Raw genomic sequence first — 25,840 nt, forward strand, 5'->3', positions numbered from 1 at the left:
TCTATTTTTGTGTGCAAATCTTCTAGGGACCAGTTATTCAAACTCTCTGCATCGTATGGTTCTTGAATAGCCGGATAACCGGTAGCCAAACCCTGTATCTTTATCAATGTTCTTATGGACTTTGCGATTTCTTCCGTCCTGTCACCGCACGACCGATATAGAAATTGCGTTATAAAAAAAAACAACATCACGTACCACAATTTCAACACGGCCATTTTGTCACCTCTTACAGTAGCTTATAATCTATGAAACAATAAATTACATCGGTATCAACTATTGGTAGCAACTACCATCGATAAAAGACGATTGCGTAGATTTCACTTACTCGGACTTGTAGATGAGGCTTTTAATGTACTTATGAGACGTGTCGATATTGTTTTCAGTAAAATACCGTTGTTGCTTACATAAAGATCTTGTGTACACAAAATTCGTATGGTGCGCCTACATATGATCGACATTTTTTTTTTGAAACCGCGTATTTACAGGGTGTTTGGTTAGTACGACCTTGTTATACATATATCGTATACACCTTATAACAATGTATCGCCTAGATTATTTTAAACATTTTTAGATTATTCTCTTAAAATAAATTGTTCACGTTTTTTTCAAGTTAAAATTTTTAACATTTAGGATCCCAGAGTCTTAATATATCAGAGATAACAGTAATTTAAAAAGGCCTAATCTTTTTTTATGACTTATTTTAATTTTGCCTTTTTAAAATCACTCTGTAGGATCGAAAACACATTGTCAAAAGACGATCGCGATTATTTACTTACTCGAACTTGTAGATCTAGCATTCAATGTACGTGTGTCGATATATTTTTCATGAAAATCCTGTTGTGGTTTATGGGATGCTCTTATTTACACAAAATTCGTACGGGGTGCCTACAAATGATTGACAGTATGTTTCCGAAGCCTTGTGTCTACAGTGTGTTTGGTTAGTAAGACCTTGTTATATATACAGGGTGATTCATTTAGAATAAGACACTCATTTTCTCGGAATATATTAATATTTTGAACAATATTTTTTTCAAAGATTATTTAGTACTCATTGTACTATATTTTTCAATATTTTGAAAATGTTTATCACCAATCTTTGAAGGCCAAAAAGGGAAATTTTAGTTTTTTTTAAATGGCACCATATGTTTTTAGCTACATACATTTGTAGATAAAAAATAAAATAATATTTTAGCGTTTGAATTTTGAATTTTCATTTATTTGTTCATTTGTAATAGCTTTATAAAAATTTGATTTTTTGACTGTATTTCTTAATATTTTCAATTGTTACTACAAAGATGAGTAGTTTTATTACACGCATAAAAATAATGTGATAAAGTGGGTTTGTAAAACCAACCTGTACACCTGTTTTGGAATAGGTAATCTGTAGGTAAGAACCGTTTGTCTATCATTATTTCAAAATCTTTTATACTAGTGACTTTTTTTTGTTAGAGTGTTATCGCCAAATGGAAATGTAAACATTAATATGAATTTTATGTGCTACCGGTTTTGGAAAACCGAAGAAACATGATAATTATTTAGAGAAATGTAGTATCTTAACAAAGTCATAGCTATTAAACAAATAAATGATATTTCGAAATTCAAACGCTAAAATATTATTTTATTTTTTGTCTACAAATGTATGTAGTTAAAAACATATGTTGCCATTTAATAAAAACTAAAATCCCTTTTTTGGCCTTCAAGTATTGGGGATACAAATTTTCAAAATATTGGAAAATATAGTACAATGTGTACCTAAAAATCATGGAAAAAATATAGTTCAAAATATTAATATATTCCGAGAAAATTAGTGTCTTATCCTTAATGAATCACCCTGTATATCGTATACCTTTTACATTTATATATCACTTATATTACTTTAGACATCTTTAAATTATTCTTTTATAGCTAATAGTTTACGTTTTTTTCAAGTTGTCGATGTTTAATTTTAAGATCACTGGGTGTTAACTTATCAGAGATAACATTAATTTAAAAAATGCCTTTTATCTTTAATGACCTATTTAAATATTTCCATTTTAAAATCACCCTGGATGATCAAAAAGACATTGTCGATTAGTTTTTGCCAAATATAAGATTCCTCACAATAACACAAAAAGACGTGTAACCAAAAACCTACAAAATACTATAACTATACTATATATAGTTGCCAAAGCTTAGAGAAAAAAAATACAAAACAATTAACTTCTCTTTGCCTCTTCGTCCTACGTTGTCTGTACATAGATCATAACTTTTTACAGAGTAAATTTTTTATTATGGGCCACTCAATATCTCACTGGGTTTTATTAATAATTGAAATTTTGTTCATAGCTTATTCGAATGGTATTTAATCGATATTGTTACGAATCCGGTACTAGCTGACTTACATTGAAAACTCTAAACAGTGTTTACTTAGACTAGATTTCATCAATATAGATGAATAAGATAAAAACTGTTATTATGATATCTAGGTACTTAAATCTAATAAATCATCACGGAGTCGGACACTCTAGTCCTACACTTCTCTCACGGCCTCTGTCCCATATCTTCTTATAACATAACCGGACCATTCAAACTATTCTCTCTCATTTACCCTACAATTGATGCAACTCCCATACTCCAATTTATGTATTAATTTCTTATTCTATCCTCCCTAGACACTCCACTCATCCATCCAAGCATTCTCATCTCTACACCGCTCATTCCCTGTTCTGTTTTCTTGTCTAGTGCCAAACATTCCGTCCCTTATAACATAGCTGGCCTCACTACCGGCCTATGTATAACTTTCAATCTTATAGGCAACATTCTGTCACATGAAAAATCCTGACGTTCCACTCCACTTCATCTATCCACAATTTCTTCTATTTTTAACGTCCCCCTTATACCCATAATTTTTTGAACTACCTATAAGTACTTAAACTTATCAACCTCACACACCTAATCATCAGCCACCTGCATTACCTTTCTTGCCTTATAACTTTTTCCAAAATCAAAGGCGATTGTCTCCGTTTTACTGGTACTAATCTATTGTCCTTTCCCTTCAAGCGCTTCTCTCGACTATTCAAGTCTCTCACCCACCCATTCTTCCAGACTTTCCACCACTTACATTATATCATCCGCAAACATCATACCTCCCAATACACAGATATTTGCATTTAAACTGTTTGACATATATCGATAGATCTGTTTTGTGTTTTAACTTTGGTCTTGTTGATTTGACAATAAAAAAAACTTAGAAATCCAAAAGTGTTTTTTCGTGATGCTTAACATACAAAGTTAATATTATTGTGCAGAAATTCTAGTTTTGTTAATTTTAATATTTCCACAACCGAAATAACAAAGATAGGGGTGCATTATGATTACATCAAAAGTTCCTTAATTGTAATACGAGCAATTATTTTTTTATGATTATATAAAATATATTATATGTTATAAAGTTGTAATAAAAAAAAATTGGTGGTATGCCTTATATTTGTAGTCTTAGCTTAAAAATCTATCTTCGACCATATGCAAAAACGATTGCACCAACTTGATTGGATTTTCTCCAATCTGGTAAATTATTTTATCTATCAATTCTTCGCCCTCTGTAATAATTTCGCTTAAGGACTTGTTATTATCGGTCGCTGTCGATTTTATATTTTTGGGTAAATGATTTTTAACCGTAATTGACTTAATCAACAAAGGAATGGTACCGTTAAGTTGTAACATGCAACTGTCGACATTATTAGAACAAAATAAAAATCCATTGTGGATTTCTTTGAAATTCTGGTCATCTTTCAACATCATTAAGTGTTGAAACCTGTCAAAGATTTCAACGTTGAACATACCGACGTCTGCTGGTATGTCTTCGGATACGCTCAGTCGATTCGTATACGACAATATTATTTGCAACATTATTATTTTCAACGTGCCGATAACCTTACCCTGGTACACTCCGAGTGATCTGACCGCTGACATCTTCCTATCCGCTTCTAATCCTGGAAACTTTACCCGGACACGATCCGAACCGGTGGCCAAGAATTCTTCGCAATAGAATGCATTATCATCGCCAAACAGCAACAAGCAGCCTTCGGATAACAATACTTGGGAACTCGAGAGCCGCACTCGTCGTAGATTCTGGTTTTTGTTGAAATTTATATGCAAAATTTCTTTGTTCCTTTGTAGTGCGTACATCACGTTGTCTTTGTATTCACCGGACGATTGGAGCGGTTTTTTTGAGCATGAAAAACATCCTATTTGCTGCTGCGATTGTTCGAATGACCAGTGTTTGCATTTATCGGATTCCATATTGAAACAATTTTCGCTCGCACAACCGTCTTTGATGCGTTTGTCAATTGCGGTCAGCACGTAAGAGGCCGCTCGTTTGGTTTGTTTTAAAATTTTCGCACTTAACTTACCGTCATTGATGATGTGCTCTAAGAAAACATGCATTTCACGGGTGCATATGAAGAGTAACCACAGTTCGTTTAGCCAGCCCCGTTTCGGATCCAACAACGTATCGATCATTATCGTCGTTTCTTCTTCGAACGAAAAAGCCTCGATCGTGTCCGCCGTCACTATCTTTTTGGCGTTTTCGAAAACCGTGTCTTTGGTCAGCTTCAAATGCAACTGAGCGCTATAAAGGTATCCGCATTTCAGATGGCTGTACGTTTTGCCTATTATTGTCTGCAAATCGCCCAGGGACCTGTTGTCCAAACGCCGACCATCGTACGGGGGGTCCACTTGGATATCGTAACCGGTAGCCAAACTCTGTAAGTCTGCTAACGTGGTCAAGCACTGCGCGATTTCCTCCGTCTCGTCACCGTACGACCCAAATGGAAATTGCGTTATAAAAACAAACAGCGTTACATACCACGATTTCAATACGGCCATTTTGTCACCTCTAACAGGCCATTATCGATAAAAGACAATTGCGATTAGACTTTACTTACTCGGACTTGTAGATGTAGCTTTCAGAGTACTTTTGAGACGTGTCGATATTATTTTCAGTAAAACACCGTCGTCGTTGTTTACACAAAGCTCTTATTTACACAAAAAATCCAACGGTGCGCTCATAAATAATTGACATTATGTTTTTGAACCCTCACATTATCCGATAAGTCGCTCAAAAGACATTACTAGACATTTAAAATTTTTTCTTTTATACAGGGTGATTCTTTTATCACGGACCACTCAATATACATATCTCAACATAGATATACTGTGTATCTCGCATTGTGGTATTGGCGGTATTCGTTAAAAAAAGGCGCTGTGATGGTTACACTCTTTATTATGAACTCATGCATAATGTCGTACACTTTCTTCGCCGTATCTACGCGCAAAAGAACTTAACGGCAAACTTTTTGGGAAACAATTTTCAAATAAGACTTAACTTAACAAAGCACGGGCCTTGGGGCAGACGCGTTTCCCCTGTCAAATCCTTTGATACGTTTATGCGCACACGTATCGTATCCGCTGCCCTGAAGATCGATTTTTCTCCTATTTTCACTTAATATCTTATATAAATATATAATGAGTGTACTCGCGCGAATATACAAAAATCAATATATATATATATATATATATATATATGTGTGTGTGTGTAATGTAAGCTGTAAAAAGTATAAACCGGTCGATTTATCTTTAACACCTGCACCGTTTAGACATTGGCACGCCGCCGTGTCGGAGGCTTTTGACGGGCAAAGAATTTTGCAATCCAATAAACACTGACAAGATGACAAAATGCCGTTTAAAAAAAAAAAACATCTAAAAAAGAATAAAGAGGAGGTATGGGGAAAAACGAATTTGCGAACGGTATTTTCTCGCTTACCGTCCTCTTAACGCCTGTATAATGGCCGACGTTAAGATTGGGGAAAAAACACATTACAGTCTCACCAACCCCACAGTATTGAAACGAAAAACATTATATAGTTCATATAGGCCATGCGCTTCTGTCTCGTTGTTATTCTTGTGTCGTTATTGTAATTTCAGTGTATTTTTTTTTTTTTTGCTCTCTGTTGGAAAATAGTTTAAATACAAATTGCGCTTCGACATTATGTAACAAAACGAAATAAATGTCTAACGACGTTCGCTTTTAAACGACAGACGTGTAACGCACGTCGTACCCGTTCAAATATTAGTTTTCCTTTTTTTTTACCAAAGCCTACCCTGTCTAAGTGTTTCGCCTTTAAAACAATCCCAAGCCGATCACACTGCATGCAAGCAAAATACCAGCAAAACTTCCCCTGTGTATCATTTGTAATCTCGTCCATTACTTAGGAGAACGAGCAAGGACTCAAAGCTGAACCTTGATGCACACCTACTCTTACACTAAACTTAAATAATTAGTAAAATACCAGTTTCATAGTTCATGCACCTTGTTAATAAACATTGTTACTGTAATCACTATACATCAGTTAATACATTAAAAATAAATTCGGTAATTTCGACTAAAATATGAAATTTTTAATAAAAGACTTTGTTGGAAGTATTGGAAATATATTACATGATGTATATTGTTTTATAGTGTCGAATAAAGTCAGGTCGGTCTTATGTCACAAGTCCAAACAGTCGGTTTTTTAATGCCAATGTATATTATTTTTCGTATTACAAAAATTGAATTTATAAAAACGTTGCACCTGCGTTATTTTCATCTGACAGTTCGATTTTGAGAATAACTCGCATTTGATTGTCTGTGAAAAAGTGCTCCAACGAAGAAAACACGATAATTTATTTAATATCTCCTTCGGCGAGGTGGTTGTGTTTTCTCGAATTTTTAAAGTATTATGAAATGATTAATGGCCGCCCAATACGGTCCGCCTTAACGTGGAACATATCTCGTTCATCTGCCATTCTAATTTTTAAGCTTTTTTTTATTTTCTTAAATATATTGTTACTACTTTATTGTCAATATTAATCTACGCAACCGTGACATTTATATTTCTATAAACCCATTTGATATAATATAAGACGGTTAAAAATTAAATAAGGACTCTGCTTGTAAATTGCTATTACACTTCAACATAGTAGTCCTACAATATACATTATGGTATTATAAAAGAATATATCAATAAATATTTAAAGTGAAATGAGGAGGTCTTAATATATTATTATAATAATTATATGCACGCACTATGTGTATATAATAAAATTATATAGATAATAACATAAGTATAACGTTTCTAAAAAAACAAAATAAAGAACTATATTATTATTTATTATACCGAAAATTATAGGTAGGTCACATTAATATAAAATAACCGCAGCTAGCCCGTCTTTTTTATTTAGTTGGTTTATTATAGTTTATCATAAACTCTTTCCCCTAGAAGGGATAGAATTGTTTTCTTTATTTTACTTTTTCAAGCATAAATTTAGGGATTTAAGTCTAAAAGTTAGACTAAAGTTAGATGTAGTATGGAACTATAACAAATACTACAACATTAATTTTCTCAAAAATCTATAGTCACACATTTTTTTTTTATTAAGGAAACCCCTCCTTCAAAAATAAAGGGGAAACCCTCAACGGGAAATGCATTTTTTATTTTAAATATTTACTTCCTAATCTATCAGAATAGTAATACATACACTGTGTTTAAAGTAACCGAACAAAATCCACCTTGACATCATCAAAAATGTCTGTGTCTGATTATTATTATTATACTCATTGATATAGGAAATACTATTATAAAATAAATGTATTTTTGAAAATATAATATTATTTTTTCAAATCTATTATTAACGTAACCAGTTATAAAAAGATTAAATTTTTCTAAAAATGTACAAAAAACCTTTGATAATCATTTTTCATATTCAAAAGAACTGTAATTTTGTATTTTGGTTGATAAGAAATTATATAGTTTCTTATTACTATAAAAAATGTTGATTAAAACGAATAATTGTATGATACCATTCTGATAGCAAGTGAAAAGCAGTTAAGCCTTAGCCAACAGAATAGTTTAGGTGCTTTGCATTATATTATGAAGTATAAACATGTTTATTTGTTAGTACTTAGTACCCTATTAGATAAGTTGGTACCGCTTTTATAGAATGTGTACAGGGGCCTGTTTTATAAAAAAAAATCTTATTTGACCATAGGTAAACTTGTAAATTTCATTCACTTGTTAAATTTGTGTTTCATATAATATAAAAGTTGACATATGACAAGTGACCAGTGACAAGTTAAAAAATACCTGGAAAATATTGTAAAATAACTTGTTTTTTGTTTCATAAACAACAATGATTTCTAAAATAAATTGAAAATATGATAACAATCAGACTAATCCCCGAAGTATAGTCTTTTAAGTGACAATTGTTATGAATATTTTATGTTTATTCTTAAACATTTTGAGATTCTTTTTAAAATGTGGTCAACCTCATCTTCAAGTTTAGACAGCGATGGCGCAAATATTATTTGAAAATATCTGGTAACATAATAATAATAAGATATTATCTGTTATTTATTTTTTTTTTTTTATTCAAACCGATAAATTCTTACATAGGTAACCTTCATGTTTTTTGAGTTCAATATGAAAACATGACGTTATTATTTGAATAGTGCACGTAAACAATATATGTCTACTTATGTACTACAGCTGAGATTGTACATAGACTGAGAGACCTCTGTCCTTCGGAACCCTCGGTTGTTTTAAATTTCCGACAAAGTCCATTTAAAATAATAATTACACCATCTCAATTCCTGGTACGCCGTTTCAAAACAAATAAGTATCTTTTAAGTTAAAAGCAAAAAAAAAAGCAGACCAACACAGTTTAACCCAGCATAGATCCAAACCAAGCACAGTCTAAGCCAACTTCTTGGGAAAAAGTGGGATAATATTTTGGTTTGAAAATAATTTTCAGAAGAAGCATGCCTAATAAATGTTTGATAAAAAAATACCCACTCGATCAGCCAATTTTTCTCAGATTTATAGTAAATAAAATTGAAAAATGTTCAACCATATTTTTTGTTGGGTGGTATCTATTTTTATTTTATTTGTATTGTGACATTAATATACACCTAATAATAATTTAATTTCTATGTTTAGCCGGTATCTGCCTATTACTGGCATTAGGCTTTTCGGATGGCGGCACGCTATATTTTTTTCAAAAATCCACCGAAATACACTCAAACTAATGCGGGATATTCTTTAGACAGTAATATAATACTAACTACTATCATTAACTCTCCCTACATTTATCCAATTAAATCTCTCCGATTGTTAGTTTGCAAAAGGGGATCAGATTAAGCCCTTCTTAACTTATTTAGAAATGACTTGTGAAATTATCAAATAAAGTATTGTTACCCGTTGGCATTGAATTTTGTTCGTATTGCATAATGTTTTTTTATGAACAAAGGTGAACGCATAAGAAAGATACCTACATCATATTTTGCAATTTTGTACACTTAACGGTAAATTTGCGTGTCGAAATCAAAAAAACAACGGCTAACCTAACACAGAACCGAAAATTATACAGCGAAATATATTATTCAACTTGAATTTACGTTGCAGCAAAAAAAATTGTAATTTTTTCAGTTTACACCAAATTTTCAGCAAGCCCTTAGAGGTTTTTAATGGCCTAAATTTCCCTGGACTTCCCCTCCAGGAGCGGATAGGGATAAACTATAGTCTTTAAAAGGAAATAATTTAAAAGGACCACTGCGATGTAAAACAAAATTTGCTCCCACAACACGTTTAATACAGTGATTAAACTTAAAACTAAAATACTATGAGAAACTTTAATCTTTACCAAAGTCCTAAGCTTACATAAATATATAATAAGGCGCAGGCTGTAATCATAGGGCACCATAATTGTCAATTATTTTCAGATACTACAAGTGAAAATCAGATTTTTTTTTAACAATTGTTGTATCTTATTATATTTTTTCAATTTCATAGAATTTGTTTTCGTGTTGAAATGGTCTCGTCAATTAACCATAATTGCATAATAATATTATATACTCCTTGGAAAGTAAACCATATATGAATACAAAATTATTAAGAAGTTTCGTTTATGTTAGTTTATGGTTTTGTTAAAAAGCTGTAGTTTTTTTTGTTAGACAACATTTTCGAGAAAAAGTAACGAGATGACTTCAGAAATATTCTTCTCTTTGAATTTCTTGTTTGTGAAAAATGTAAAAAACTTTACATATTTGTTTTTTCACGATTTTTTTATGAATATAACTTTTAATATACAATATTTAGCTTGGCAATTATAATAAGAACAAGTGAATTATAACAGTATATACAAACAATTAAATTAAAGTTACATTATTAAATTAAGACGATTACGTTACAGCTTAATGGATTAACAAGATAGAACATTCGCTTGAAACAAAAAGAAAATTCGCAATAACAAAAGAAATTAAAACAAGCTAATTAATTTGTTAGGCCAGAGCTCTTCACAAAAGAAAGAATTGAAGAAATATATATTGTATTGTATTTGAGCTGGTATTGTAAGGGTAACATACACAGATATAGAGGAGCATAACCTCTGGTAATTGAAAACTGTCCTTTAATCTGTATCAGGATAAAATGTATGTTATTAATAAATGTCCTTGGAACAATTTGAGTTTGTCTTGAATAAAATATAGTTCATCGAACAAAACCTATCTAACTTTAAATCAGCTCTAGGTGAATTATAAAATTACATTTTTATTTTTATCGCCTTACTAAAGCATGTCATTAATCAATAAATTGTAAGAGCAACATGCATTTGATGATGTTATGACGTTTATGGTCCAAGTTATATAACTCATAAAATTAATGTAACACATCTACAACGTTATTACGGTGGAATTTGACATAAAGGCACTTTTTATTTATGTTTCCGATTGGTAGACGCCAGACGGTTTGCAGGTTTAAGTCGGTTTTACTAACAAGTAGATAAACTAATTTAATAATTGACATAAGGAGAAGATCAATGTTGTACAAAGTGACTAGAGTGGTTTCGGAATGGCTATAGAGACGTGACCAGGGTGCAAAATGAAATCGACCGAAAGTACTGTTAATAATTGATACTGAAATATATGTGTTGGACCGAGAAAAGTCAGTCTTGTAAGATGTACACCGGTTGTGTGAGTAGATGAAGATCACTGCAAGCCAATCCGTCGATGAAATTTAACCGTTTGAAATGCATCGCAGGTCAAATCAATCCAATTTATTGCTATTTTTTTTTTTTTAATCCAAATACTAAGTAGTTTTATGTTGAAAATGGCATGCGATTCCTTGCACGACCGGCTGTGGCGTTTTGCGACAAACAATTACACATGATAATATATTTTTATCCAAACCGACATAGCCGAGGAAGCAAGCCGAGCATTGCTTAAGCGCGCACGCGTTGTCGGCCAGAGGATATATTATTATGTTTAAAGGCACGTAGTTTACAAACTGTGTGTGTTCGCCTTTGAACGACCAAACTTTTGTGGAGACACCGTCTTTTATTACCCGAGGCGTATAGGTGGTACCGGCACTCAATATGGTCGCGTCACATGTGTCTAAGCACATTCCCGAATCCGGTAAACTAACCATCAGAATAAAACATTACAAAAGCAATAGGCAGAAGAAGAAGAAGTATTTCAAAATTACTTTATTTTCCAAAATTTAGAAAAATCAGAGAACAAACAGCAGGTTTAGAATACCTGTATTGAAGTGCTGTGTGCTGTGAATTGATTGGCAATGGACAAAACTAAACAAATATAGGTCAGCTGTTTTGTTCCAGACGAACGGTCTGCGTCCTACGATTTAACAATAAAATAATGATAATACAATTAATAATAATTGTGTTTATTGATTTGTTTTGAATTTATACCTTTCAATAGCCGTCAGGACGGATCAAGGCGAGTACAACGCGAATAAATTATATTTTAATCACTTACGGACAGGTACCTTTCTTTGTCGGCAAGATATTTAAATTATTTATATATATTTATTTTTCAACCCTTTTTCTACCCAAGAAACCCTTTAATTATACGCTGACGGTCTGCACGCTTTTATTATATATATATATAGATAGATATACTACAAAACTGTATAGATTCCAATCGATTCGAAACGAGGCAAACGAGGACTAATGGATTATACTATTATAATATACTTATATACAGGCAACAGTATAAAGGACTTATCGGTGGCAATACGGATCCGGTTAATGCGGTAAAATATACAATGTTTGCCCATCGTGCTAATGCGATGACATATTTCTGATAAACATGTGTGTAAATGTGTGCTATAGTTATTATGAAATCCAAAAATACTACATAATATTGATTATATGGTACTATTATAATATACTGTCAACAAATGCTTGAAACTCTATATACATATATCATTAAATTATAAAAAAAAACATTGTATGTAAATGTTTCATTGCAGGTCGGATCAATTTGTTTTTGTAAAAAGTGTTACAATTTATTAAAAAGTTAAATTTATACCACGTCAAGCGGTAAAGTAAATCCATTAAAAGTAGTCAGAGCTGTGCGAAGGCGCATTAGTGTGTTTTAAGTGTTAGGAAAACACTTAAGTCTATTTAAATTTATAATAATATTTTTTATTTACTAGGTCGTAAGCAATAACCCAACCCGTTTAGGGATTACCTAAGTACAACCTTAAAAAGTTAACTTATTTTTAAAATACCTTCTCGCTTTGCATCGAGGCTAAAAAAATAATGAATAGGGTTAATATAAAACCTTCAGTTTAAGACGTCACAAACAATCGGTGTTATAAGAGCTTACCACGCAAAATATATTTATTGTATAATATACTGTCATAAAACGGCAAATGATCTCAGTATATCTATACAAGAGAGCCGTACATTTTCTACGACCAAACGAGGTTTGTGTTTGGAATATAAAAAAAAACAGTAATCTATTGGTCAATAAAATATTTATGGTTAATATATACAGAGTTTTTAGAATACACAAAACGGGATAGTTTTTTTCATGAGATCAAAAAGAAGGCCAAAGTTAAAAATTATTACTTTGCACTTTGTTCACTGTCTATGTGTATAAATCCTTTGTATAATTACTCAAAGATCTTCGGCACCTTTCAAGTTGAAAACGAAATGGAAATATCTAACGTTCAACAATGGAAAAATTTTAAAAAGTCGTGGTCAAAAAATAGCCTAAAAAACAATCTTTATGTAATTGTTGAAATGAGTTATACTTTTATACTTAATGTTTAAAAAATGTTTTATACTTTTTTTTTATAGAATAGCAGATTTTAAGAGATAAATTATTTGAATTATGAACAACAATGTTTGAAATAACACAATAACATTGCAAACAATTCTAAAGACCCTAACTGTGGCCCGTATATAATATTCATAAAAATAAACCTTACAGCGTTCATGCAAGTAACATCAGTACGATTACAACAATGTCACAATACAATAAAACCAACATATTATATTGTTATACATGTAGAAAACATTATTTTATATCGAATAAAGCGTAGGTGTATTTTATATTTGATCTCATAAAAAACGTTTTATGTACAATTTTTTTTTATATGCATACTTTCAGTGAAAATGTTTTTCTGGCACATTTGGCAAACAGCCAAGATAGATGATTTAGTTTTTATTGAAAATTGAAAAATTATGTTTTAGGATATAAATTTTATTTTCTGTTCAGAATATATACATTACAATAGCTCTGTCGAATATGAACTTCAGATTTAGTCAAATAAAAAACATTCCATTATGAATACAGGTCTACTCGAGTAATCGAACCCCTTATTAATTATGCATTGCCGAAATTGTCATGGGGGTGGCAACCCATGTCCCACAAGGGTTAACCGTTCAGAACTAGTCTACTCTTGGTGATTTATAATACATATACTTTTTGTGTACTTTTAAAGAATTACTATGGGTTTTATGGCGATTATTATATTGCTATTAACTTGGCATCAAACGACAGAACTGCTTCTATATTGTCATTTGCTATGAAGTAAATTAAAGGTACTAGAAACATACTGTTGTGCATATTATTATAACTGAATATATAAACATTTTCGTACTGACACGTGGCACGGACAGTTTATGTCTGCAATTTTGCTTGGAAACAGATTTTAAAACTAGTTAAGAAAACTTGTACAACTTCAAAGTTGTAAGTACAAGTCGCTTTTGTGATAAACAGAAAAGATAAGTGGTTTCGCCCGCGAAAGTAGTGCACATATTTTGTTCATTGCGAGAAATTAGTTTAAATATGTTTGCTGCTGAATAGCTTGTCCAAAGAGCTCCGGTTGAGAGGATAAGAAAGTAGTAAGATGAATTTCCAGGCAAGTACGTAACGAGACAAAGAAAAATCCGAAAGCTTTAAGGGCGCTTTGTCAGAAACTAAAAAAAAAAGTCGTTTGTAGCGTCGCCCTCGAAAGTAGTGCAACTCGAATGGCCCCATCACTGTGACATTATCTGCTGTAAAGAAAATCGTTTACAGCTCAGACAACGAAAAGACCAAAAAGTATATGTTCGAGATAAGATTTGAAGGAGTAACGTAACCTGAACCGACGCACACATAAACAGTTTTGAGTCTACTCGTTTATTAGCTTAGATTTACACCCCATCTAGTCGGTCAGCCCAATCTAACAGCTTAAGTACAACAGCCGATTTAGGATTGTTTTTTTTTTTTTATCACAATAACTGCACCGTGCCAATGATGGGTTTTCGAGAAATGACCATAATATAAGATACTGAAACGTCACGATTTCCCGTGGTCTCAATATTGCCCCGACAACTTGATTATAATATCAATGTTCGGCCAAGCGGGTACACATCAAGACACATCTGAACGCCTTCCCTCGTGACATACCCTAAGGGTATTCATTTTATATTAAAACCCGAGGCCGAATCCAACTGATATCTATGAAAATCATATTGTAGGGAACGTTGTTGGGAAAATGTAATTTCAATATTAGCTCAATAGGTTTCATGAGCAAACCTATAAGACTTCCAATACTGTTTGATACACTAAGGAAAATACCAGTCTGTCCGCAACTAATAGAGTCGACGTTATCATTTTGAATTCGATTTGAACCTCAAATAGAAAGAAAAAAAAACGCTGTCAGCTCATTTCTGATGTGTCAGATGAGTATACATGAGATGTGGATACTATTGGAAATAAACTCCATCATGCACACATGTAATATTGTTGTGTACACACACATACATATATACAGATATACTAATATATATATATATATACACCGATGACGTCTAAAAACCGAATCGATAATATTTTGTTGTAACTTTTCCCTTAGAAATCATAAAACGGTTTAAACATCTGTGTGAAGACATTTTCAAGTAAATATGATTATTTCATGTACTATAGTATAGACATGGATAATTAGCAACTAGTAACTAGTTTTTAATCGTTATGATGCTAATTGCAATAGACATCACAAAGCCGGTACTACAATGATTTATCTCAATTACTGGAAAAAAATATTCTTAAGACAAAATCGCTGCCGTTGTTGTATTAATAAAAAAACAAAGTTTACCTGTTAACAGCATCAGACCCAGCACGCAACACCAGCTTGTCGACAACGAGACCCAGACCCTCATTTTGTTCCTCTGGCGCTCCCTCTTCTATTCTGCAACAAAATCCAAACAGGAGATATATTAACAAACTTCTTGCCTAAATCAATTGTTTATCCATTAGTCCCTTTTAGACTATCCGACTGAAATTCCCCGTTAGTTACACAACCGTTTAGAATGACTTTCTATTTGAATTCAAAAGGTAGATCAGGTTGGGCACGGTAATTATTCATAAACTTTGAGCTTTGAGAAATCGGACCAGCCAACTTCAACTATGCATCTTTTAGGCGATGATAATACAAATAACTATTAGGTGTCTTAGCCCTTTCAGACCGCATATTCTATTCGTAACCGATGGACTATTTTGTCCAAATTTTGCAGGCCAATACAATCAACCAGCGTCAAATAAGGTCGGTATTTCTTTAACATAATACTGTATATAAATACATTGTAGGTACAACGTTTAAATGCTAAGAACACACGACTGAGAATTCAGATTGACTGTTGCCAAGTGGTTAGGATAGGTTAGGTTAGGACATCATTGGGGTAGTTATGACATATTATTCTCACTGCTCGACGAATAGACATCATCAAGTCAACTGTCGACACATGCATTGTTAAAACGAATCGACATGTACAGCTAAGTTCTAGCGCACGCCTTCCGTGTGAGTCTGACTTGAAAAGTAAATAATTAACAACGCGTGAGGAGATGTCAGTTAACAGTTTGTGCACAGATTTATTATCAGCTGGAGTTCCGTTAGCAGGACTAAATAACATCACTGACACAGTCTGTGCAATGATAGAGTATGAGCACATTACACAACTCTCAGACTGATGTTTGTTTTATTCAATTTTCAACCATGACCGGTCGTGTATGTACATTTTATATACAAATACATAATATGTATATGGTTCTGTTTTAAAAATGTCCAGTAATCTGTTCGGCTTACCCGGCTAAATTACACACGGATTCGCACACACCTGTTGTGTAGACTAGTGTTATATAACACTATACATATATAGATAGTGGCTGTTATTGATTTTCAACAAGACCGACGTGCATTGCATGTTTTTTGAAAATAAAATCAAATACCTAATAGCGTTTCGGAAAAAACATGTTGCGTGCCCGGCAAATCCTTCTGTTGTTTCAAAATATTTCCCGGTGTAATCAGGTGAAGCCACTGATCGAAAACTATCTATCCAGGCCACCTTTGAACGGAATCCATCTATGAGTTCCTCTCGGTCGTGTACTTGGTACAAAAGACGGAAAATGTCTTATCGCTGTGATATAATGACACAAAAATTTAAATAATAATCTTGGCTCGTGGGTAAAACCGTTGAACGAATTGGGACGTTTGTCAGTACAAATTACAGTATTTTAAATTAAAGTATGAGACATATCCGTTTCTTTAATTAAACTCTCTTATCTCTATTTTAGGCCAACGAGAATTAAACTACTTTTCGTTGAACACCATTTTCGTTAAATGAACAACGGTTTTGGAATAAAAGGGTATGACATTTTTTGGATGTACATAATATATACTTATTTTTCATCACAATTGTAATTTAATAATTACCAGTGAAAAAGTCTAATTAAAAATAATTTTCGGTAGGACGTTTACTTCTTAGCATAAATTATTAAGTTTGTTTTGACTTATAACCTTTCTCGTTAAAACCATCACAAAATTACCTTTGCATAAGTTGCTTATCATTGAAGTTTGGCCTTTTTAAAAATATAAACGTGCCCTTGGTGTACAAAATTTGTACTTAGATATTTATACTACATAATATACATATATCTTACAATCGCAGGCGACATAATTAATTGTGAGATACGATCCTGCGGTATAAGTCTAAGCCCGACCAAAATAAATCAAAATATACAACATTTTCTTCAGAGAACAACAATTAACGACGACCGTGTATAAGAACTATGTACGGTGTGTTTACAATAAGTAATTACACGACGGTTGAATGCGAAACGGCGACGGTAAATTAAGTTTTGTTTTTTTCACGCTACCATTAGAATGGCCATCTAGTGTTGAAAGGACAGTATTATAAGGGTCGAAATGGATTTGAATATTTATAAACCGCAAAAACCTGGGTGCGGCGTTAAGCGTGGCAAAAAAAAAAATCCCACCCTCGCACTCGGCTAATACTAATTTGAATACTACACTGACGAACAAAAACCCCAACTCACCGGGGTGGTTTATAATTGATATTCCGGCAAGAGTAAGCCGGCAAACAGGTGGACCGATTTACCTTTGTACTTTCTGTGCAACGTCGCAGTTTATAACTATATTATACCCAATCCCTGTAAGTTTAGCTCGCAAGTTTTTTCCTAGACTATTGAAACAGATACGGACGGTTGTTGTAGACACACGAGCAAATGTCAAGTGTTCGCATCCCTGTACAGAAGAAGGTATTGAATTAGAAGTTTTAACAAAATGGAATGTGCAAGAGTACCTACTCGAGAAATTGTACACGTGGATTCGAGTGGAAAGACTAGACTATGTGCACATACTGTTCACTATAGTGTGTATTGTAGTGTGTACTACAATATGTATGAAGGGTAAAGTGGAAAATAAGAACAGCCCCAAGGCCAAACGGTGCACGTAAATCGAGGTGGACGTGCCCACCAATCGTTTCTTCACCGTCCATGACTTGTCTTAGTTAACGCTAATGGACCGTCTTGATGCTCGCCTAATGTGTCAAGTAGCATATAAATGATAAATGGAAATCGAAAGGATGTTTGAATGGCAAATGTAACAATATATGTATATAATGCAGTGTTTACATTTTTAGCATGATACTAATAAAGCACATTTGGATCGAGGTGGTCACAGGTTTACAGGAATTAAATCAATAATCGAATGAGATAAAATCACTTAAAAATAAATTCATGGTTTAAATTAATTTGATGGATTGCAGTAAATACAAATGCACAACGTTAGCTGTTATTCTATACTTGCCTGTCGGCGCTGATATCGAACATAATAATATTAAATTTGTATAAATACCACGTTGAATGATTGCAAAGGTATTGTCATATTGTATTGGAATGAATATATTCAAACAAATAGTTTCATACATGCCACTCAATCCTAGCCATCGTAATATAGTTACATAGTATAAGCTTGTGATGGTCACTATACAAACCGTAATGAACCGAAATGAATATTGGAAAAGTTTTGCCCGAGTTTGAGCACACTTTTATTTTTCTTTGCATTGCCACCCGACAACTTTGCCACCGTCGGAAGACCGTCATTTTCTTACTTGTTGGCCATAATATTATTGTACTGAACAACCTGCGGTAGCTAGATTGGATGAAACTAAAAGTAATCCGTGGCGAATATCCCACTCTAATATTGATACACATGTTGGTGTACATGGGATGGTCCAATTTAAATTCTGTGAGGAGATTCGAGTGGTGACAAATTTTTATCTGCATTCTTTATTGCAAAAAAAAAACAATTATAAACGAATGTCAAACGCACCATTAAATTTATGATAAATATTTATGTAAAAAACGTCACGTGCTAATTTCATATTCTTGTCGTATAATTAGCTTGGCAACTTTTATATATATATATTTTTTACAAATTACACCTTTACACACGTTTGTTAATTGACAAACTAGTACACACATACATTGCAACGTGCGTGCTGTGCTATTACAACACGTTTTATGTTTCGCTGATGAAACGCATTTTGAAATATTATAACCACTGTATTCAAATGCCTGATGAAATGGCCATAACTCAAAGGGTATACAGGGTATACCACTCCCAACTCGTTTTCACATAATTTTATTATTTACTTGAGTTTGCTTCAACAATTCAATCTGATCACTTTATATTCCAACAAAATCTACTCTCGGGTCGGGCAATAATTAAAAAACGGTAAAGTGCGAAATAATAAAGTTTTTCAGTTTGTACTAATGTAATTTCGCTTAAACATTAAAAATACACTCGATTCCACTCCAAGTTGCCTAACCGACTTAGTGTCTTTTGCAGTAATTCCGGCCAACGTTGTTCATTTTTTCATGTGCACCGCCAAGTGAGTAGGTAGGCGAAATTTAATTATGAAATCGAAGAAACCAAACTTTTTGAACTGCCATAAATAAATGAGAGTACAAAAAGCGAAGGCGCCATAAACTTTGCAATACTTACTTTACTGTATACCGTAGAAATAGTGCAGTACGCTGATTAAATTACTAGAGAAGGAATTTACTCTAAAGTCTAGAGGTCATTGTGATCTTAACACGATAAGACAATTGAAAGAATTTATTTTAACACAAGTACATTCCGGAGGAAGTCTCAGTTAACCGGATCGTTGCTAAAGTCTATTTAAAAAAATTACTAATATAGAGCTGTAACATCATATAATGTCCTATAATCAGTAACGAAGTAATCAAGAAGACGAGAGACAATGTGACCACTCCATATGGGAATAAATACTCTTTTATAAGTTGTTAAACACAGCACAGTATCAGCTGTTAATTATTATAGATAAATTCAAATTTCATAGTATGATAATATTATAATACCATAACTGATAAGTAATATAATTATGTTTTGACAATCATATGGTTGCAGTAGTGAAACAAATTAAAAATATGCATTAGAAAAATGTAAATTCGTCATTCTGGTCACACTGCAGCTCGCCTCTTCGCTTACTTCATATTATCGTACTTCTTGCAACCGCTTGAACCACTTGAAGGCAATTGTAAGCCTTTCTAAATCATTGGTTCTGTATGTTAATTTTTATTGCTAATATTGTACCTATAGCAGAGAAAGAATACTTTAATAGTGTTTTCATTGATGATTGAATTATTATGTAATGACTAAACTACACTATCAAGTACATTTTCACTACTAAACTTGTGTTTAAGAAAACTCCTGAAAACATTTCTTGCTCGGTTTAAACTATAATTTTTAAGCACACTCTAGCCTTAACTATGCTTTTATCGATTTTTGTACTTTACCATGTACAGGTTTGCATCGAACAGTTTATTTTATTCTATCACTTTAAGTTATAATAATTCATAGGCTCTATATTCAATGATACTCAAGTTCCAACCCAACATACTGGCTTTTTACCTAGATTTTAGCACTTTTAAGGCTTGCAAAAGACTGTAGCGTGACGTAAGTATGTGTATTTCATTTATTATGTACGCTGAACACTGTGTAATCAGAAACAAAATTGAAAAAACAACTGTATTAAAAAAGAGGAAAAAAATTTAATATTGTCGACAGTTGAACAATTGAATTACAGCTTTTTTACTACAAAAAAATTGGGATCAATACGTTTTTAGGAAATATATATATAGATTTTTTTGTGTAATAATTTACCAACAAATATTTTCAATAAATTATTTAAAACATTTAATCGACTAATTTTTTTACTTGTCATTTTTACAATTCGGAAAAAACACATGGTCGGTTTTGTTACTGCCTTGTAGAAAAAACGCGACATCATTCAATTTGACTTGCAACGTTTTGGCGACTAGTGAAAAATATTCATACAATTTTTCGCCTAGTTTTCGAACGTTAGTTTTCAGTACCCGTGTACTTATGTCGGCATAGATGACTGCTTTTTCCGCCGTGGGTTCGTTCCACTTGGTCAAGATCTCGTTTACTTCGGTACGCAACGCGGCCGCCATTACTTTGATGTCATCTTTGACCGGCGTTTTGTTTGCAATCAGATTGTTCAACAAGTCAATGAAGAAAACGTCGGTATCGAAGAAATCGTCTTTCAGCGTGGCCGTTAGTTTGTCCATAAATTCTGCGTGCATCACACGCCTCAACCGTGCGATAACACCGTAAAGGCCGGTTAGGTACGCCCAAATGTAACCGTACAGTTTCACCTTCATTATGTCCAAGAACAGTCGTTGGCATTTGACGTTTTTGAACGGCTCTGCCAGCCATTGCCGTCGGTTTCCGGCAATCCGTGCCTGCAGGTCGGCGTGTTCCCTTTTCAGCAGCTCCTTGGTTCCGGACCAGTCGATGATCACTGACGGCAAAGATCGGAAAATCAACTCCTCGTGAGCCAACAACGACCCCAAGTACACCCGGGACCGGCCTACGCTGTAGTGACCGTCGCCGGGCCAGCTGTACTGCAACGGTTTCGCCAACACATCCATAAAGAACTCAACGTCCACCTTGGCCTTGGCAATGTCGAATTCCACTTGATAACCGTCCCGCAGATAGTGATCGCCTTCGCATTGTCGGATCAACGTCTCGAGTCTGGTGCGGATCTCGTGGTCGTCGAACAGATCCTCTTCGATGTACTCGTGGGTTGTTTGCCAGTTGTCGACGGCCAGCACTTTGAAATAGAATTTCCACAACCAATCGTACGACACGAACTTGCCCGCGTACAACAAGTCCAACACGTTATGCGACAAGTACTCCAAGACGTCGCGAAAACCGTATTTCTGGTTGCCTGGGTCGTAGCAATTTTTCAGTTTCTTAAGCATCGCTTTGCAAAGGCTCAGCGCGCTATCCAAGATCACGAAGATCGAGCAGAGCACGTCCTGGACTTTTCGGAAATATTTTATTTGCGCCAGTGCGCTGGTGAACACTGAAACCTGCTCAGTGGACGTGCCGATCAGTTGGGAAACGTGGTCGTCTTTGATCACGATTTGCTCCTCGTTCATTGTTTTTAGCTTTTGCAAACCGCCAATGAATTCACCGTCGTAAAATCCAACGTAGATGTGATCCATTAAAAACGTTATCTATGACAAACACGTTGCATCAAACGACGTTAATGGGTTTTGATGTGTATACGACAAAAACGGCCAGAGGTTAGGTTTACAGAGTCATGGCTTATCAAATAATTTATAAATGAAATCCACAGCACTAACATAATTAGAGCATTCCAGGTCAACTCACAAAGTCGTCGGCCTCACCTTGTGGGCAACTGATTCCCGCAATTTTACAAGTAAAAAACAGTTTAACTGACATAAATCTTATACTTATAGAATATAGAGCTGGAAACTTATATAATGATATATTGAGGATATCAGAAGGGAAAGACTACGATGGGCTGGACATGCTTGGAGCAACCAAATATCACTGCTACAAATTCCTGCAGCGAAAAGACCTTCGGGAAGACCAAGAATGCACTGAGAAGATGTCACAAAAAAAAGGAAGTTGAACAGATGAGAGGTGGTTCCAATTGGAGAAATCTAGCGTTGGACAGAGACAGATGGAGGCTTGATTGTGAGACAGGATGGCCTTCACATGGCCCAATAAACCCGAGGAGAAGGAGAAAAAATCTTATACAATCAATCACTAAAATATTTGAAAAATTAGGTTCGACTAGGAATGCTCCATATTATATTATAGACCGCAAATACTCGGATAATTGATCAAAGCAATTTAATACTTAGAGTTGTTTTGCATTTGGAAAATTACCTGGTCCTTTAACCGAGGATTGTTTGAAATCTCATTCGGCATCGACGTTCTGGTTTTGGCGAAACTTAACTGATTGTCTAACGAGGCTGTTACAAAATATGATACATACAAACTCAACGTAAGCATTATATAGAAAACAACACATTTTAAAACCATTTTTGATAATATATAGATTTGACTAATACAAAACAACTTTGTGAACTGAATGTCGGTTTCTCTTAATATCACAAATTATTGTAAGTATAAGAAAAACATGTTTGTGTAAATATAAGATTTATATTATTTAAAGTGTTTTTTGCTTGTAAAAACAATAGTGTAACAAACAATAGTAAATTATTTTGTTTGGAGTAGACTTTACACTGTAAATTATCCAAAAGGAGGTTAACGGTTTAATGTCATAACTGCTAAACATGTCTAATAGTAATGATGTCAGAATTACATTTAATTATAAAATCTGAACGTGAAATGTATGAAGGGTGATTATTTTAACGGTCTTAATCAAAAACTACTTAGATTTTTACAAAAAAAAAAAAATGTTTAATAACCTTTCTGTGTATAAAATAATAGTTAATTGTACAGTACTTTTTTTTTTTGGTACCTTCCGGCAAATGGCAACCCCAACTTTTGGTTCAATAAACAAAATCTAGGTTGAAGTTTAATTTTGAAAATATCGATTTGCTAATGAGTTGTTTACAACTTTACTAACACAACATGATATTTTACACACTTTTCCCATTATTGTTATTCGTTATTATACCATTGTCGGTAGTGTGACAACAAGTAACAACATTAACCAAAACCATTGAGGCAATGTGTAAATAGAGACGTGACAAGAGTATGGCTAAAACAACCTACAACAGCATTGTTTAGTTATTTGTTATAATCAAATATTCGCCAAACGGCGTGACATATTTTTACTTATTTACTCTGTTAAAAAACCTGGTGTACACCGTCTAGGCAAGACAATAAAAAAAACATGTTATTGTATTAAACTTGTTTTTTAGAAAAAATTCCTTGCCTGGTTTAAACGGTTTAAAACTGATAAAAAAAAATTGATTATGACTGCAAATTAGATTAGACCATACTATAGTAAATAATAGTTGTATAATGACTGTTTTTTTGAAAGAACCCTTAACCAAAGCCAACATATTCAACGATATAGATTAATTTGATTAAACATTATTTCCTAGGTTTTTTTTTCAAATGTACAAAGTAAATGTTTGAGGGTTTTTTTTGTCACACATCTTCAGAAATATATTATATATAACCAATACATAATATGTTATATTATAATAAATAATCCTCACTTATTCCTAAAATTATAATTTTAAGCACGCTCCAGCCTAACAATGGTTTTTGTATCATTTATAATAATTACCGTCTTCATCGACTGGTCCGGAAAAAGATTTCTTCAATACTGACGTTTTTCTTAATTGGCTTGTTGAACACTCTGATTGGAAACGAAACGCTAGTAAAAAATAACATTGACGAAATGGTGGCCGCACTGGAATCGAAGTAAATACATAATTTTGGCCGAGTGGAACCAACCAACCGAAGAATCAGTCAGCGTTGCCTGCATAAGTAAAACTGTACTGAAGACTAACATTGGCAAACTAGGCGAAAAATTGTATAAATATTTTTCTCTAGTCGCCAAAACGTTGCAAGTTAAATTGAGTGATGTCGCAATTTTTCTACAAGACAGCAATGACCATATTATGTTTTTTCCAAATTGTAAAAATGACATATAAAAAAATTGTAATTAGCCGATTAAACGGTTTAAATAGTTTATTGAAAATATATTTTGGTAAATTATTACACACAAAAAAAAAATATATTCCCTAAAAACGCATCGATCCAAATTTGTTAGTAGTAAAAAAGCTGCTATTCAACTGTCAACAATACTTATATTGAGTTCAAAATCGTTGCTTCAGTGGCTTGTAGTATTTTTCTTCCTGTTTTTTAATACAGTTGTTTTTTTTTTCAATTTTGTTCTTGTTTGCATCGTATTCGGCGTACAGATTAAATAAAGCACAGGTGATCAATCCGATGTAAGACACTCGTTTTCTCGGAAAATATGAATATTTTAAAAATTACTTGTTTTTCCTATACTTAAAGGTACATATTTGTACTTGTGTAATACTTAGAAAATGTTTACCTTCATCGCTTATACGTGAAAAAATGATGGACTTGTTTTTTCAAATAAGAACATATGTTTTAATTGCATAAATATGTAGACAAAATATTATCAGGGTTTGAAATTGCAATGTACATCAATCTCTTCGTTTGCTATTACATTTTAATGGTTTGAATTTTAAGATCAATATTCGTTGGGTTCTTACAACAGTAGCACAACAGTTTCCCATTAAATATAACAATATTGATCCCGTCGATAACACTATCATCGTCACTGTGTTTGAACAGGTAAATGAAGTCCGCTTGTCTATCATTATCTCAAAACCTTTCATTGTGTCTGGTTAACGGTATTTCCGCCAATCGAAAAATGGGAACATAAATATGAATTTTATGGGCTAATGGAATTTGGAAAACCGAAGACATATTATAATAATAATTATAAGGCGAAATGTAATATATTTGCAAAGTCATGGTAAACGAACAAATTGATGAAAATTGAGTATCCAAACACTAACGATTATAGAGGTCTATAGAGATCTATAGAGGTGCTACTCGGGTAAATCAGTCAAATGTACTTTAAAATGTAATTTTCTCTAGGCTCTATTTGAGGCGTATCTGTTTTATTTATTCCGGTTTTCCTACAAATTATCTAATACTTGTGATAGCTTTTGAGTTGTGCCATTAACTGATAATAAAAAACCCCTCAACTCAGTGTAACCACATTCTAGAAATGAAATTATTGTACAAAACATGTTTTACTTATAAATGTTATCAAATAATTTGTATAATAA

At 33.2% G+C, this 25,840-nt stretch overlaps 1 protein-coding gene across 5 annotated transcripts in view; it reads right to left on the reverse strand.

Annotated features, from left to right (window-relative positions):
* The window catches only part of LOC126838245 (uncharacterized), a 160,609-nt gene that overhangs the window by 82,125 nt on the left and 52,644 nt on the right, over positions 1 to 25,840 (reverse strand). For 3 of the 5 annotated variants that reach the window (XM_050572529.1, XM_050572527.1, XM_050572528.1), the window contains exon 2: positions 15,462 to 15,549. In XM_050572529.1, the coding sequence (XP_050428486.1) occupies positions 15,462 to 15,525 (64 nt within the window). In that variant the 5' untranslated portion in view covers positions 15,526 to 15,549. Of the gene's footprint in view, positions 1 to 15,461; positions 15,555 to 25,840 lie in introns of all 5 variants that reach the window. The other 2 variants (XM_050572525.1, XM_050572526.1) reach the window with 1 other exon arrangement.

Source organism: Adelges cooleyi, unplaced genomic scaffold (genome assembly GCF_023614345.1).
Source record: "Adelges cooleyi isolate 19-005CV unplaced genomic scaffold, UGA_ACOO_1.1 ACOO_flye_CR_arks_rails_tigmint_CR_PRNA_30, whole genome shotgun sequence".
NCBI lineage: Eukaryota > Metazoa > Arthropoda > Insecta > Hemiptera > Adelgidae > Adelges > Adelges cooleyi.